Source organism: Chiloscyllium punctatum, chromosome 18 (genome assembly GCF_047496795.1).
Source record: "Chiloscyllium punctatum isolate Juve2018m chromosome 18, sChiPun1.3, whole genome shotgun sequence".
In the NCBI taxonomy this organism is placed as follows: Eukaryota; Metazoa; Chordata; class Chondrichthyes; order Orectolobiformes; family Hemiscylliidae; genus Chiloscyllium; species Chiloscyllium punctatum.
This window is the reverse complement of record NC_092756.1, coordinates 89,575,695-89,593,606: the sequence shown is the minus strand read 5'-3', so window position 1 is coordinate 89,593,606 and position 17,912 is coordinate 89,575,695. Positions and strand designations below refer to the sequence as shown.

The window sequence follows — 17,912 nt, the reverse complement described above, 5'->3', positions numbered from 1 at the left end:
GGGTGAAGAAGTTCCACCTGAACTCAGTCCGAAACCTGCTCCCTCATTTTGAGGCTGTGTCCCCTCGTTCTAGATCCACCTGCCAGTGGAAACAACCTCCCTGCTTCTGTCTTATCTATTCCCTTAATAGTTTGATATATTTCTATATGATCACCCCCACCTCTCCCCCCCCCCCCCCCACCCCCATTCTTCTCAATTCCAATGAGTATAGTCCCAGTCTACTCAGTCTCTCCTCATGAGCCAATCTCCTCAACTCCAGAATCAACCTAGTGAACCTCCTCTATACCCCCTCCAGTGGCAATACATCCTTTCTCAAGTCAGGGGACCAAACCTGTATACAGGTGTAGCCTCTCCAGCACTCTATACAACTGCAGCAAAACCTCCCAGTTTTTAAACTCCATCCATCTAGCAATGAAGGACAATATTCCATTTACCTTTTTAATTACCTGCTGTACCTGCAAAACAACTTTGTGATTTATAATCCAGTTTTTGATGCTGTACCACACTGGAGGTTGGTACAGCATCTCTCTAACTCTCTCTCCCTTACCTCCACAGGAATGCTCCTTAAAAAGGTACGTTGGTTTCCTACTCAGCTGTAGGGAGGAGGATGGGGACAGAGTTCTCTCACGGTCTATGCAGTCACAGCACCTATATACACCATGTCACACCCACCAGCACCGTAAGATTTGGGATAATCACATCATCCTTCAGTTTTATTACATCGAGGCAGCCCAGTGCTCCTGATTTGAGTCGCAAAGCCTTTCACAAAGAGACCGCTCAGAAATAGCCCTCGGTGTCTCAAACCACCTCCTCACCCACTGCCCCACTCTAAACAAACTACAAAGTCAGGCATCGAGGGCAGTGCTGATGGGTGTGGCCAGACGGACAGTCTGGGTTGAGGTTATCAGAGTGGTGAGGCAGAGGCAAAAACAGTGCACATGGGAGGGGCACAATAATCTCCTCTCCAGCACCTAGTCCCTGTTCGGGGGCATTGGCAGGAAATACACTGCTGCCTAAACTGGCTCCTTTGATTAATGCTTACCAGCTTGGTGTCAGATTTGGCATTCTAATGGTCCTGAAGTGCTTTGGGAAGGTTTATTACCACACAGGTGCTATGTAAACGTAAGTAGACATGGTTGTCTGGATGACAATGAAACAGGACAGGGGTAACTCATCCGGGACATTTTGCTGGTTCAGTTGGGGGAGCTTTTGAACTCTTTTGAGTGCACTGTTCTGACACAGTCCCAACTGGTACACTGAACAATACCTGTAAACTCCAAAACTCCATTAAGATCATTAATGTGGCAGGCACAACTACATTAAAAATGAATCATCAGGCTCTCCCTGTTGTCAATGTTTCCATTCGGTTCTCAGTTTCTGTTCCGTCTAGTCTTTCCCCAACTGGGACGTTCCTCTGAGAGAGTAAATCTGCAGCAGTTCAGCACACACGCCAAACACACTCCGTGTAATTCACTGACACTAGTAGACTCCTTTACATTATCCCAGCCTTGCTAACTGTCTTCAACTGATATCCCACTGTTCCTTTGCAGATCACATTCCCAAAACAGCAAGTTTGCACACAGCAGTTCTATACAAACAAACACAATTATGAAAGTATGGATTACCTACCTGCAAGTGCCTGAACCAAGGGTTGATCGTGGGCACTTAATAATTGTGCCTGGATTGTTTCCACAACTCTCTTAAACCTGCGACTGGGCCCTGGTGGAGACAAACAGCCTGTTAGCTGTGAATATCGTATGTACAGCGATTAAGGCCCTGCCCTAGATACAAGTTGGTTGGTGCAACATCGAGGGCCAAAGGGACTGTTCTGCGCTATACTGTTCTATGTTGTATGAATCCCACTGTAGCCATTTGTGATTTGAATAAATCTGGTCCTTTGTGAGACAAAGACAACAGGATAATGGGATTCGCTGGATTGCTGCATTTAATTCACTCAAGCTGAGGAACGAAGAGGATTGATGAGGGCCTTCAGTAAGGTATTTGACAAGGTTCCCCATGGGAAACTGGTTAGCAAGGTTAGATCACATGGTAACAGGGAGAACTAGCCATTTGGATACAGAACTGGCTCAAAGGTAGAAGACAGAGGGTGGCGGTGGGAGGGTTGCTTTCCAGGCTGGAGATCAGTGACTAATAGTGTGCTACAGGATTGGTGCTGGGTCCACTGCTTTTTGTCATTCATATAAATGATTTGGATGTGAACATAGGAGGTACAGTTAGTAAGTTTACAGATGACACCAAAATTGGAGGTGTAGTGGACAGCGAAGAATGTTTCCTCAGATTACAACAGGACCTTGATTAGATTGGCCAATGGGCCGAGGAGTCACAGATGAAGTTTAGATAAATGGGAGGTGCTGCATTTTGGAAAGGCAATTCAGGGCAGGACTTATATACTTAATGGTAAGGCTCGAGGGAATGTTGCTGAACAAAGAGACCTTGGAGTGCAGGTTCATAGTTTCTTGAAAGTGGAGATGCAGTTAGATAGGATAGTGAAGAAGGCATTTGGTATGTTTTCCTTTATTGGTCAGAGCATTGAGTGTAAGAGTTGGGAGGTCATCTTTTGGCTGTATAGGCCATTGGTTCAGCCACTTTTGGAATATTGTGTGCAATTCTGGTCTCTCTGCTATAGGCAAGATGATGTGAAACTTGAAAGGAGTCAGAAAAGTTTACAAGGATGTTGCCAGGGTTGGAGGATTTGAGCTGCAGGGAGAGGCTGAATAAGCTAGAGCTGTTTTCCCTGGTCCATCAGGTGCAGAGGGGTGACCTTATAGAGGTTTATAAAATCATGACGGGTGTGGATAGGGTGAATAGTCCTTTTCCCTGGGATGGGTGAGTCCAAAACTAGAGGGCATAGGTTTATGGTGAGAGGGAAAAGATATAAAAGGGACCTAAGGAGCAACTTTTTCACCCAGAAGGTGCTGTGTGTATGGAATGAGCTGCCAGAGGAAGTGGTGGAGGCTGGTACAATTACAGCATTTAAAAGACATCTGGATGGGTATATGATTGGGAATGGTTCAGAGGGATATGGGCCAAATGTTATCAAATGGGACTAGATTTATTTAAGATATTTGGTCGGCATGGACGAGTTGGACTGAAGGATCTGTTTCCATGCTGTACATCTCTATGACTCGGTGTCTTGCAGCTGCTGGGATGAGAGGTTGCATTTTCTTGGAGCAAATTACTGCAGATGCTGGAATCTGGAGTGAAAACTGAAAATGCTGGAGATCACAGCAGGTTAGACAGCATCCGTGGAGAAGGAGAGAACAAGTTAACGTTTTGAGCCTGGATGACTCTTCATCAGAGCAATCAGAGTTGCATTTTCTCCCTGACCCAATCTGTAGGTGATTCCAGTCAGAGTCATACAGTATGGAAACAAGAACTCTAATGCTTAGCTTTTGACTTTATTTCTTTATTTTCCTTATTTATGCTACGAAAAACTGTGATGTAGAACTTCTGACCTTTTTTCTTTATTTCTCTATTTTTGTGCCACATCTATTTTACAAATCTTTACAAGATTTGTACCTAAGAGGGAGCAGCATATCGTGACATTGTACACTTTTCACTGTACTCCTGTACTTTTGTACTTGATAATGTGATAATAAAACCTAATTCTAATTTGAAACAGGCCCTTCAGCCTAACTTGCCCATGCACTCCCACAATATGCAATTGGCATTTTTCTCTGCAAGTTCCAACTCCTGCCCAGAGCCTTTTCCAGGAGTGTATTTCTCCTTCTCTTTGTGTCAGCGAACCTGCTTTCTTCACGACCTGCCCAGATATTCCGGCTGCAGTTGTCACCTTCTTGTTGGTCCTCTGACACAGTTTCGCTGAATCTACATTTGTTTAATATCGTAAACCCCTAAATCAGATCACCCACTCATTTTTCTGCCCTCAGGAGATTACAAGCTGGCACCTGCATTGGGGGTGGGAGAGGTGGTGCCAGGGTGAAGATGTCACTAGACCACAAATTCAGAGGCCCAGGCTAATTCTCTGGGTCATGAGTTCAAATCCTGCCGCAACAACCCGTCCATGCTGACCAGATATCCCAATCCAATCTAGTCCCATCTGCCAGCACCCGGCCTGTATCCCTCCAAACCCTTCCTATTCATATGCCCATCCAGATGCCTCTTAAATGTTGCAATTGTACCAGCCTCCACCACATCCTCTGGCAGCTCATTCCATACACGTACCACCCTCAGGTGAAAAAGTTGCCCCTTAGGTCTCTTTTATATCTTTCCCCTCTCTCTCTAAACCTATGCCCTCTAGTTCTGGACTCCCCAACCCCAGGGAAAAGACTTTTCCTATTTACCCCTATCCATGGCCCTCAATTTTGTAAACCTCTATAAAGGTCACCCCTCAGCCTCCGCCACTCCAGGGAAAACAGCCCCAGCCTGTTCAGCCTCTCCCTGTAGCTCAAATCCTCCAACCCTGGCAACATCCTTGTAAATCTTTTCTGAACCCTTTCAAGTTTCACAACATCTTTCCAATAGGAACGAGACCAGAACTGCACACAATATTTGAAGGGTCTGTTTCCATGTTGTACATTTCTGTGACTCTATAACAGTTAACGGAATTTAAAGTCAATGAATTAAAATGGAATATAAAGCTAATCTCAGTAACAGTGACTGTGACAACATAAGTGTTTTAAAAATAAACACCATCTGGTTCACTAATGTGAGAAACTCTGCTGTCCTTACCCGATCTGGCCTACACATGACTCCACAGCCTGGTAAACGTGGTTGTCTCCTAACTGCCCTCTAGCAAGTCACTCATTTCGAGAACAATTGGGAGTAGGCAACAAATGCTGGCCTTGCCCAGTGAAACATTTAGTCCTCTCTGGATCAACCAGGGGAAATCTGCTCCAAACCCCCCCAACCCTTCTCGAGACATTTTCACAGGACCATTCTGCCTTTTACACCTGACAAAAAACAAAAACAACGACAGAAATTGCTGGAAAAGCTCAGCAGGTCTGGCAGCATCTGTGGAGAGAAATTAGGTCAACAGTCACGACACCAGGTTATAGTCCAACAGGTTCACTTGAAATCAGAAGCTTTTGGAGTGCTGCCCCTTCGTCGGTACCTGACCCTGTCCATCCCAGTCCCAACACCAGCACCTCCGGATCAAGGTTATCCAGAGAAATCAGAGTTAACATTTCAGATCGAGAGACCCTTCCTCAGAACAAAACTGAAGTCCTAAGTAGAATTTTTCAGCAAATGACAGTGATGATATTAGCTGGGAGACGCTGCAAAGTCTCTCACCTGACATTAATGTGAACGTGACAGAATAAATCCCATTCTCCTTCTGTGCTTCACTCCCTTCTGCGTACGTGATATCCACTTGGAACTTCACAGGTTTCTGGAAGACGGTTGGACCGCCAACCGATTTGTACTCCGCACGGAAACTCGTCTGAGAGATGACGCTGTGACTCAAACTGGGAATCTGGAAGAATGTAAAAGTCATTGGAAACTTATTTCCTAAGTTCCCTTCTTCCCCAAAGGACCCAGTCCATGTCTTACTGGGGGCAAGGTCTGATTGGCACCAAAAACACTGCCCGGCCTGAGACAGAAAAGGTGGCCACTCTTTACATGCAAGACCAAACAGTGGTGTTTCGTGCTCTGAATTGGGCTGGCACTGTCCACCCTGAGAAACTTACCTTCCGCCCAGCAACTCCCAACCTTGACCATACCAGGAGATGGCATCCTTTTGAATAGGCCTGGGGTTGTCCTGTCTGACCATTTGCAACATGGTCAGAGAACCCCAGCTCCATCAAAGGTACGCCATCTCCTGGTATTACTGGTAGTTTCTATCACATGACTTCCTGCCTCCAATCACCTTACACCTACACTCACACCATTGGTTGCTCAGCATGTCAATCCTCTCAACAGCCAATCAGAAAGCAAAATTACATTTTCTTATCCAATTAGATGATCCTTGACAGTCAATCAAGAATCTCTTATCCAATCTCCAATACTTTCAGAATTCATAAACAAGAGGGATAAAAGACATTGTATAAAGCGATTTTATTTTCATGCCTCCTTATCTTTTCTCCTGGCTTTCCTCCCAATAATGGTCTGGAGATAATTGGCAACTTGTCACAGAGGCACTTCCTTTGATGAAGTGAATTTTGTGGATGGTAGGGCGGCCTAACAGCAGCTTGCTGTTGAAGAAGAGGATCATGTGACCCACAAGAGGGTTCCAAAACCACAATACTCTCATCAACTCCCATACACACACAACCCACACATACACACACACACCTTCCCACATACACTCAGACTCACTCATACACACACCTATCCACACATACCCAGACACGCATATACACACTCCTACCCACACACCCAGACCCCCCCACACACCCAGACTCACACATACACACACCCACCCACACACATATACACACACCTACCCACACACCAAGATCCACACAGACTCACACGTACTCACATATCCCCACACACACACCTAGATCCCTACATACATCCACAAATGCACCCACCAAGACCCGCATACACACACCTACCCACATACATCCATATCCACATATCTTCACAAACGCAGACTCACACATACACAAACCTAGCCACAAACCCCCATACTCACACCCACCCAGACCCACACACACACATCTACGCCCCCCCCCCCCCCCCGCCACATACACTTACCCATACACACATATCCACACCCACCCAGACCCACACACAACCAAACCCACACATCCCCATACAACCATACTCACACACCCACACAGTTTAAAAATTGGCCTCACAGTCCCACATTTCTTGACAGGACTAAATTTGTCCCGTCCTTTTAAAGTTACTTGTGCACCGCACTCCCGGTATCAGCCACAAGATGGTGTTAGATTGTCGTCACAGGGATAAGCACGGCAGCCATCTCTATAGAGGGCATTGTGCAGCCATCTTGGGCTGGTAAGCTAAATGAAAGGGAATTCAGGAGGCCTTCCATCAGTGGGGAGAACAGACAGCCTGAATTAAATCAAGATAATGACACAAAATAACCCACATTTACAAGACGTGTCATGTTCTGCTATTTTCAGAAAAGCAATGCTTGAAAGCTTGGCGTTCCCCACCTCGTAGATGCTAGTACCCCTCAATCCAAACTCATGGTTACTAGCACTGCCACTTAAACCCTCATCGTTACAGTCACCAGCACCACAACCCTTCCAGTCAGGATCAAACTGCCCTCCTTCACAAACGCTGGCCACTCTAGAAGAGCATTCCATGTTCCTCCCGCTATGGATCCATGAACAAAGAGTACAGGTGAGGTAGAAAGACCAGGCTGGGATCTCAGTGGAACATATGACCTTTGATTCCTAACCGGATTTGACTTCCTGCATGTGCACTTTCCCAACCAAGGACGAAGGTGATGATGAGAAACAGGGGCCTTGTATTAAGCATTTGCCCCAACCTCTCTCTTTGACAGCAAGGGTACTGAGACAAATTCTCACAGTATTGTTACAACATAGGAGGCCATTCAGCCATGATGTTGTGCTGGTCCTATGGAGGTGCATTTCCCCTTGTGTCACTCTCCTGCTTTCTCCTTGTAACCCTGTACATTCTTCCTTTTCAGGTAACAGTCCAATCCCTCCTTAAAGGCCTCGACTGATTCTGTCTCAGGCACTACGTTCCAGATCCCACCCACTCTCTGCTGTTTCTCCTCATGCCTCCATCAGCTCTTCTGCCACGTACCTTAAATCGACGCCTTCTTATTCTCAACCCTTCCATCAAAGGGAACACTTTCTCCCGAAATGCTCTGTCCAGATCCCCCAGAGCTTCAAACACCTCGATCACATCTCCTCTCTGCTTCCCCGTCTCCCAGGAGAACAGTCCCATCCGGGAGGACGGTCACATCCACCAGGGGGCAGGCTCAGAAATCAGGAGGCCTCCTGTGCCTTCTGCTGACTCGGGGTCTTCCCAGAGTACCACAGTGAGCGCCAGTTAGTGAACTCTGACCCACACCCCCTCCCCAGCGCTAGCGCCCCTTGACCTGGTGTCAATACTCCCACCTCCCTGTTCGACGTAGCTGAGCACAGCAACAGTAAGAGGCCGAACTCTTCATAGCTAACAAGACATGCAAGACATCGACAAACTGGTTTCAGAAGAATAAACAGTGGGGTCTCACTGAGAGGAAGGCGTGCACAATGTCTGCTTTGATTGAGCTCAAAGGCTTGTCTCTAATGACGACAAATATTTGTTCCTCTTTGTCCAGGTTAATGAAGTTTCCAAACCACGACTTCTTAGCGAGTCTGCGGAGAGAGAGAGAACGTTCTTTACTCAGCAAGACATTGTGATTGAGGGCTGCTTCAGGAGTGAAGAGGAAGTGAGACAGGGAGTCTAGGTAGGACAGCAAGTACATTCCCTTCAGGATTAACACGCATTAGAACAGCTCTTCCTAAATGGATGTTTGGGACAATGGGAGGGAGGGCAGGGGGATGGGAGGGGGAATGGGTGGGCAACGGGATGGGGGTGGGGGGTGGCTTGAAAGCTTTGGTTGTTGAGGTGACGGGGTGTGGTTCATGTTCAGGGGGAGCTTTCCCTCTTACCCAGGGGGATCAGGAATTGGGTGTTGGGAGAATGAATAAAAACTCGTCCATCCCCACAAATGTAGAGATTGTTAGAAATCAGTGCAATCAAGACTGATTGTGGTTCAGATCTTGTGATCCTAAAATCACAGCCCCTCACCTCACTGATGACCCAGTGGGTGGGAGACCCTGGATTAGATGCCACGTTAGAGGGTGGCACGGTGGCTCAGTGGTTAGCACTGCTGCCTCATAGCGCCAGGGACCCAGGTTCAATTCCAGTCTCGGGTGACTGTCTGAGTGGAGTTTGCACATTCTCCCCGTGTCTGCGTGGGTTTCCTCCGGGTGCTCTGGTTTCCTCCCACAGTCCAAAGATGTGCAGGTCAGGTGAATTGGCCATGCTAAATTGCCTGTAGTGTTAGGTACATTAGTCAGAGGGAAATGAGTCTGGGTAGGTTGCTCTTTGGAGGGTCGGTGTGGACTTATTGGGCCGAAGGGCCTGTTTCCACACTGTAGGGAATCTTATCTAATCTAAACTTCCTCCTGTGCTGGTCCGATCACTAAATGGTCAAGATATAGTAAGGCTTAAAGTGTAAACTTTCCCTTGTACCGTGCAGTGTCAGACAACTTTCCTCAACATTATCCCATCAGCCAGCCTCCCATGGCCCTATGTCAGATGGAGCAGGGGTCTCATACACTTCTGTGTGCGAGTTTACTGCACTCACAGGATGTGGGAATCACTGCCATTTATTGTCAGAGTGATGGTGGTGATGAACTGCCTTCTTGGACCAGTTCTTGAGGTTGAGTGCCATTAGGGAGGGAGTTCCAGGTGTTATGGACCAGGCCAGACCCCGTCAAAATATTTTGAGAAGGCAGTCTCGACCCTAACCTTTTCTTATTTTAAAGGTAGGTTTGAAGTGAATATTCCAGGGGCGATGCAGCTGGTCAAACCACTCGGCTTTAAGCAAAACAGAATTAATTTACACACTACAGTTGAAACACCAACAAAAGAAAAGAGAATTTATAATAACGATTTGAAAACCCAACTGTCTCGATACCGTAACTTAACTAAAGAGCTGTTCCAATTGTTGTAACACATGCCTTGGCAAAAGGCAAATTCACTCAGGGCCTTAGGGGCAGGAGAGATTTCGGAGAGAAAGCCAGTCAGGAATCATCTGCTGAAGCTTGGAACCTTTCTCCACTGCAGGAGCTTCTCTGCTACAATTAAACCAAACTAGAAAAAAAACCTGAAATGGGAGAACTGTCCACTCCCCTGCCATTGTTAGACTAGGCTCCTACTCAGCCATTTCAGCATCTCTGCCTTTACGAACCCTTGAGAAAAACCCAACGACAAAATGACCTTTTTAAAGTGACGGCTTTGTCACACAGGATTCTGAGCCAGTGACACTGAAGGAATAGCATTATGTTTCCAAGTCAGGATGGGGACTGGCTTAGAGGGGAACTTCCAAGTAATGACTTCCCATGTACCTGTGCCTATGTTCCTTCGATGTGATAGAGACTATCAAAGGAGCTCTGGTGAGTGACAGCAGTGTATCTTGTAAATGGTAGCTGTTAATGAGTGGATGTTTGTGGATGTGGTGCCAATCAAACGGGCTGCTTTGTCCTGGATGGTGGTGAGCTTCTAGAGTGTTGTTGGAGCTGCGCCCATCCAGGGGGAGTGGGGAGTATTCCATCACACTCCTGACTTGCAGATGATGAACAGATACTGGGGATTTAGGAAGTTAGTTACTCACTATAGAGTCTCTTCACCTCTGACCTGTATTGAGATGGCTGGTCCAGTTCAGTTTCTGGTCAACATTAACCCCTAGGATGTTGATAACAAGGGGATCCATCAATGATAATGACATTGTCCAGTGGTGATGGCTGGATTCTCTCTTGTTGGAGGTAGTCATTGTCTAGCCCTTGTGAAGTAAGGATTGTCACTTGTCAGCTCAAGCCTGGATACTGACGAGGTATTGTTCCATTTGGAAGCTAGTGCTTCCAAATAAACCTGTTGGACTATAACCTGGTGTTGTGTGATTTTTAACTTTGTCCAACCCAGTCCAACACCGGGACCTCCACATCATTGTTCCATTTGGCATCCAAGTGTCACAAACAGTGAACATTGTGCAATCTTCAGTGAACATGCTTACACCTAACCTTATGTTCATATAAAGACTGCACCTTTTTATTTTTGGGGTATTTTTGATACGTGGGCTGACATGGGAAAAGGGCTTTTTTAAAAAGCAAAGACTGTGGAAGAAATTGTTGTATGTCAAAAAAAAAGGGAGTTACTGAGACTCACTATAAGTTGTGTTTACACTGCTGCACAGACCAAGCTCTCTGTCGACAGGCTGGCATTGGGGGATGTGTACAAATGGGATTCAGTCGGCAACAGGTTGCTGGTTGGTTAGTGGAATTACAATCAGCCGTGGATAAAAAAAAGACCATCAGCCTGACACCAATTGGCTCCTGGACAGAGTAGAGTCGTAGAGATGTACAGCACGGAAACAGACCCTTCGGTCCAACCTGTCCATGCCGACCAGATATCCCAACCCAATCTAGACCCACCTGCCAGCACCCGGCCCATATCCCTCCAAACCCTTCCTATTCATATACCCATCCAAATGCCTCTTACACACTTAAAACAACAATTAACTTATCAGATTCTGTCCTGTGAACTTCGCCCAAACAGGTTCCTCCAAAAGTAGTTGTGAATTTCACTGTTTGTTAATTCTCAAACTGAGAGAAAGTGAAGACTGCAGATGCTGGAGGTCAGAGTCGAGAGTGTGATGCTGGAAAAGCACAGCAGGTCAGGCAGCATCCATGGTGCAAGAGAGTCGACGTTTCAGGCAAAAGGCCTTCATCACGAATGTGCTGCCTGATCTGTTGTGCTTTTCCAGCACCACACTTGGACTCCTGGATAGAGTAGTAGTCAAAAAGGTCTACTGTATCGAGACAGGAGCTTTGGCCCAATTTGCCTTTGCTAATCCAGTTCTCACAATTTAATCTAGTCCCATTTGCCTGTGTTTGGTCCATATCCTTCATACTCCTCCCATCCATGTACCTGTCCAAATGTTTCTTCAATGACAACATTGTACTTGCTTCCACCAGTACCTCTGGCCGCCTGTTCCAATCACTCACCACCAAATGCCTCTCTGGAATCTCAGTTCTCTCTCCTTAAACCCATGCCCTCTAGTTTTTGACTGCCCTACCATGGGGAGAAGCTGTCAGCTATCTATCTTATCTGTGCATCTGATTTTATAGACCTCATAGAGTCATAGAGATTTTACAGCACAGAAACAGACCCTTCAGCCAACTCGTCCGTGCCGACCAGATATCCCAACCTAATGATTAGATAATTAGATTCCCTACAATGTGGAAACGGGCCCTTCAACCCAACAAGTCCACACCGACCCTCTGAAGAGTAACCTACCCAGACTCGTTTCCCTCTGACTAATGCACCTAACACTATGGGGCAATTTAGCATGGCCAATCCACCCTAACCTGCACATCTTTGGACTATGGGAGGAAACCGGAGCATCCGGAGGAAACCCATGTAGACACGGGGAGAATGTGCAGACTCCACACAGTCACCCAAGTCGGGAATCGAACCCAGGTCCCTGGCACTGTGAGGCAGCAGTGCTAACCACTGAGCCACTGTGCCGCCCCAAATCTAGTCCCATTTGCCAGCACTTGGCCCGTTGGCCCATATCCCTCTAAACCCTTCCTATTCATGTACCCATCCAGATGCCTTTTAAATGCTGTAGTTGTACTAGCTTCAACCACTTCCTCTGGCAGCTCATTCCATTCACGTACCACTCTCTGTTTGAAAAAGTTGCCCCTTAGGTCCCTTTTACATCTATCCTCACTCACCAAAACCTATGCCCTCTAGTTCTGGACTCCCCCACCGGGGAAAAAGACCCCTCTTGGCTTTATAAACCTCTATAAGGTCACCCCCTCATCCTCCAGGCAAAACAGCTCCAACCTGTTCAGCCTCTCCCTATAGTTCAAATCCTCCAACCCTGGCAACGTCTGATACCTTTCAAGTTTTACAACAGCTTCCCAATAGGAAGGAGACCAGAATTGCACGCAATATTCCAACAGTGGCCTAACCAATGTCCTGTCCAGCCGCAACATGACCTCCCAACTCCTGTACTCAATACCCTGACCAATAAAGGAAAGCATAGCAAACGCCTTCTTCATTATCCTATCTACCTGCAACTCTACTTTCAAGGAACTATAAACCTGCACTCCAAGGTCTCTGTGTTCAGCAACACTCCCTTGGACCTTACCATTAACCCTAGATTAGAATGGTGCTGGAAAAGCACAGCAGGCCAGGCAGCATCCGAGGAGCAGGAAAATCGATGTTTTGGGCAAAAGCCCTTAGACTCTGGTTTTCAGCATCTGCAGTCCTTGTTTTACCTTACCATTACGTGTAAAAGTCCTGCTAAGATTTGCTTTCCCAAAATGCAGCACTTTACATTTATCTGAATTAAACTCCATCTGCCACTCCTCAGCCCATTGGCCCCTCTGATCAAAATCCTGTTGTAATCTGAGGTAACCTTCTTTGCTGTCCACCACATCTCCAATTTTGTTGCCATCTGTAAACTTACTAACTGTACGTATATGTTCACTTCCAAATCATTGATATAAATGACGAAATGTAGTGGACCCACACCAATCCTTGTGGCACTCTAGTCACAGGCCTCCAGTCTGAAAAACAACCCTCCACCACCACCCTCTGTCTTCTACCTTTGGACCAGTTCTGTATCCAAATGGCTAGTTCTCCCTGAATTCCATGAGATCTAACCTTGCTAATCAGTCTCCCGTGGGGAACCTTGTCGAATGTCTTACTGAAGTCCATATAGATCATATCTACTGCTCTGCCTCATTAATCCTCTTTGTTACTTCTTCAAAAAACTCAATCAATTTTGTGAGACATGATTTCCCACGCACAAAGCCATGCTGACTATCACTAATCAGTCCTTGCCTTTCCAAATACATGTACATCCTGTCCCTCAGGATTCCCTCCAACAACTTGCCCACCACCGACGTCAGGCTCACCAGTCTATAGTTCCCTGCCTTGTCCTTACCACCTTTTTTAGACAGTGGCACCACATTTGCCAACCTCCAGTCTTCCGGCACCTCACCTGTGACTGTCGATGATACAAATATCTCAGCAAGAGGCCCAGCAATCACTTCTCTAGCTTCCCACAGAGTTCTCGGGTACACCTGATCAGGTCCTGGGGATTTATCGACCTTTATGCATTTCAAGACATCCAGCACTTCCTCCTCTGTAATATGGACATCTTTAAAGATGTCACCATCTATTTTCCTACATTCTATATGTCCCATGTCCTTCTCCATAGTAAACACTAAGGCAAAATACTAATTTAGTATCTCCCCCATCTCCTGCAGCTCCACACAAAGGCCACCTTGCTGATCTTTGAAGGGCCCTATTCTCTCCCTAGTTACCCTTTTGTCCTTAATATATTTGTAAAAACCTTTGGATTCTCCTTTACCCCATTTGCCAAACCTATTTCGTGTCCCCTTTTTGCCCTCCTGATTTCCCTCTTAAGTATACTCCTACTGCCTTTATACTCTTCTAAGGATTCACTCGATCAATCCTGTCTATACCTGACATATGCTTCCTTCTTTTTCTTAACCAAATTTTCAACTTCTTTAGTCATCCAGTATTCCCTATACCTACCAGCCTTCCCTTTCACCCTGACAGGAATATACTGTCTCTGGACTCTCGTTATCTCATTTCTGAAGGCTTCCCATTTTCCAGCCATCCCTTTACCTGCGAACATCTGCCCCCATTCAGCTTTCAAAAGTTCTTGTCTAATACCGCCAAAATTGGCCTTTCTCCAATTTAGAACTTCAACTTTTAGATCTGGTCTATCATTTTCCATCACTATTTTATGGTCGCTGGCCCCAAAGTGCTCCCTCACTGACACCTCAGTCACCTGCCCTGCCTTATTTTCCAAGAGTAGGTCAGGTTTTGCACCTTCTCTAGTAGGTACATCCACATACTGAATCAGAAAATTTCCTTGTACACACTTAACGAATTCCTCTCTATCTAAACCCTTAACACAATGGCAGTCCCAGTCTATGTTTGGAAAGTTAAAATCCCCCACCATAACCACCCTATTATTCTTATACATAACTGAAATCTTCTTACAAAATTGTTTCTCAATTTCCCTCTGACCATTAGAGGGTCTATAATACAATCCCAATAAGGTGATCATCCCTTTCTTATTTCTCAGTTCCATCCAAATAACTTCCCTGGATGTATTTCCCAAAATATCCTCCCTCAGCACAGCTGTAATTCTATCTCTTATCAAAAATGCCGCTCCCCCTCATCGCTTGCCTCTCCTTTTATCCTTCCTGTAGCATTTGTATCCTGGAACATTAAGCTGCCAGTCCTGCCCATCCCTGAGCCACATTTCTGTGACTGTTGTGATATCCCAGTCCCATGTTCCTAACCATGCCCTGAGTTAATCTGCCTTCCCTGTTAGGCCCCTTGCATTGAAGTAAATGCAGCTTATGAGTCCCACCTTGTTCTCTGCTTTGTTCCTGCCTGCCCTGACTGTTTGACTCGCTTCTTTTCTCAATTGTACCCGTCTCAGATTGATCTCTTTCCTCGCTATCTCCCTGGGTCCCACACCACTTCCCCCCCCCACACCCCCACCCACCCCCTCCTTACTAGTTTAAATCCTCCCGAGCAGCTCTAGCAAATTTCCCTGCCAGTATATTAGTCCCCTTCCAATTTAGGTGCAATCCATCCTTCTTGTACAAGTCACTTTTACCCCAGAAGAGATTCCAATGATCCAAAAATGTGAACCCTTCTCCCATGCACCAGCTCCTCAGCCATGCATTCATCTGCTCTATCCTCCTATTCCTGCCCTCACTATCTCGTAGTACTGGGAGTAATCCAGATATTACTACTCTCGAGGACCTCCTTTTTAAATTCCTGCCTAACTTTCTATATTCTCCCTTCAGAATCTCATCCTTTCCCTTCCTTTGTTGTTGGTTCCAATGTGTACGATGACCTCCTACTGGTCCCTCTCCCCTTTGAGAACATTTTGCACCACCTCTGAGACATCTTTGATTCTGGCACAGGGGAGGCAACACACCATTCTGATTTTTCGCTCTATAAGATCACCTCGCAGTCTCCTACGCTTGTGAAAAAAATCCCAGCCTATCCAACCTTTCATTATAACTCAAAACTTCCAGCCCAGGTCTCATCCTAGTATATCGTTTCTGCACTCTTTCTAGTTTAGTGATACCCTTTCTAATGTAGGGTGACCAGAACTGCACACAATACTCCAAATGTGGCCTCACCCACATCTTGTCCAGCTCAACACGACATCCCAACTCTCAATGCTCTGACCAAGAAGGCCAACATGTCAAAAGCCTTACTGCCCTGACCACCTGTGACCCCATTTTCAAGGAGCTATAAACCTGTATCCCTGGATCTTTCAGCACGATAGCACTCCCCAGGGCTCTACCACTGACTGTGTAAGTCGTGCCCTGGTTTACCATAAAAAAATGCAACACCTTGCATTTATCTAAATTAAACTCCATCTGCCATTCCTCAGCCCACTGGCCCATCTAATCAAGATCTCACTGCATTCCTAGATAACTTTCTTCACTGTCCACTATACCACAAATCTTGGCGCCATCTGTATCCTTACTATCCACACCTCCTAAACTCTTATCTGAATCATTCATATATAAATGACCCAGCACCAAGTCCTGGGGCACACTGTTAGTCACAGGCCTCCAGTCTGTAAAACAACCCTCTACCATCACCCTCTGTCCTTTACTGTGTTATGAAGATATAGGTGTACTGTACCTTTAAGAGAGTTAAAAGCTAGCAGAACTACCTGACAGCATAAAGTGTTCTGAACAAGATATAATGTAACATGTGGTCCAGTAGGTAGTGTAGCTGGTTGCCTGGAGACAAAAAGAAATTTCAATGAGGCCAATCCGTTTAAATTATATCCCCCCCCAAAAAAACCAAACTCCAATCAAGTTTGAATTTAGTATGTTGACAATATTAAAAGCCGATGACAAATCTGATGCTTTGGGGGTATAAGACTGGGGAAAATTGAACAGTTGAGGGGAGAACTGCCAAGCCACCAGCATCTGCAGACTGCCCAGAGAATAGCTTTGGATTACCCAAATGATTGGGATAAAGGTATCCCATTCATATTGTTTGCCATTAGAGATGCCCCAAACAAATCTATTCAGTTCACTCCCTTCGAGTTAATATTTGGGCACAAAGTGAGAGGCCCTTTGTAATTAATTATAGAAAAATTGACAGGACCAAAGTCGGAGATCTCACACTTAGATTACGTATCGGAGGTGAGGGAGAGACTAAATCAAGTAGGTGAGTTAGCTAAACAGCATGTAAAGAGGGCACAGTGTAGAATGAAACAGGTGGCAGATAAAAGCTGTGAGATGTGGACATTTTCCCGAGGGGATGACGTGTTAGTACTGTTACCAGTGATAGGAGATCCCTTCAAAGCCAGGTTTAGTACTCCCTATGAAATTGAGAAAAAATTGAGTCAGGTAAACTATCTGGTAAAGATGCCAGATGGTTAAAAAAAGGTATTGGGTATGTCATGTGAACATGTTGAAACTGTATTATACCAGAGAGAAAGAACTAGAGAAACATGTGTTAGTTACTGCCCCAAAGCGTGAGGAATCAAATCCTGATGATGTGGATTTTGATGTGCCTGAACTAGATTAAAAAATGAAGAAGTCCTTGAAGCTATCTGTCTCAGGAGCATAGAACACAGTGGAAAGATTTGTTACTGCAATATAAGGATATATGGAAGAACTAGATGGGGAGGACTAATGTGATTGTACATGAAGTAGATGTAGGAATACTGCTCCGATAAAACAACGCCCCTGTCAGCTTAATCCTCTCAAAGCCAGACAGGTCCAGTTGGAGGTGGAGGCCATGCTCGACGATGACATCATTGAACCAAGCCAGAGCTTGGAGTGGAGTTCGCCGATCGTCTTAGTTCCCAGACCGGACAGGACTCAATGATTCTGCGTGGATTATCCGAAGGTCACCACCCTTACAAAATCGGACTCATATCCAATTCCTAGATTGGAGGACTGTATCGAGAAAGTCGGATAAGCCAGTTACATCACCAAGTTGGACTTGCTGCGTGGTTACTAGCAAGTACCTTAATCAGAGTTGGCAAAAGAAATTTCTGCGTTTGTAACCCCAAATGGGCAATATTAGTTTAAAGTGATGCCCTTTGGAATGAAGAATGCTCCCTCCACATTCTTGAACAGAGTTGTGGCTGGGTTAACGATCTGTACAGTCTATTT

General features: G+C 45.8%; 1 protein-coding gene across 4 annotated transcripts in view; it reads right to left on the bottom strand.

Annotated features, from left to right (window-relative positions):
• The window catches only part of LOC140489299 (serine/threonine-protein kinase BRSK2-like), a 189,300-nt gene that overhangs the window by 5,409 nt on the left and 165,979 nt on the right, over positions 1–17,912 (bottom strand). For all 4 annotated transcript variants that reach the window (XM_072588690.1, XM_072588691.1, XM_072588693.1 and 1 more), the window contains 3 exons: positions 8,159–8,282; positions 5,275–5,455; positions 1,630–1,719 (listed from right to left, as the gene is read on the bottom strand). In XM_072588690.1, the coding sequence (XP_072444791.1) occupies positions 1,630–1,719; positions 5,275–5,455; positions 8,159–8,282 (395 nt within the window). The remainder of the gene's footprint in view (positions 1–1,629; positions 1,720–5,274; positions 5,456–8,158; positions 8,283–17,912) is intronic.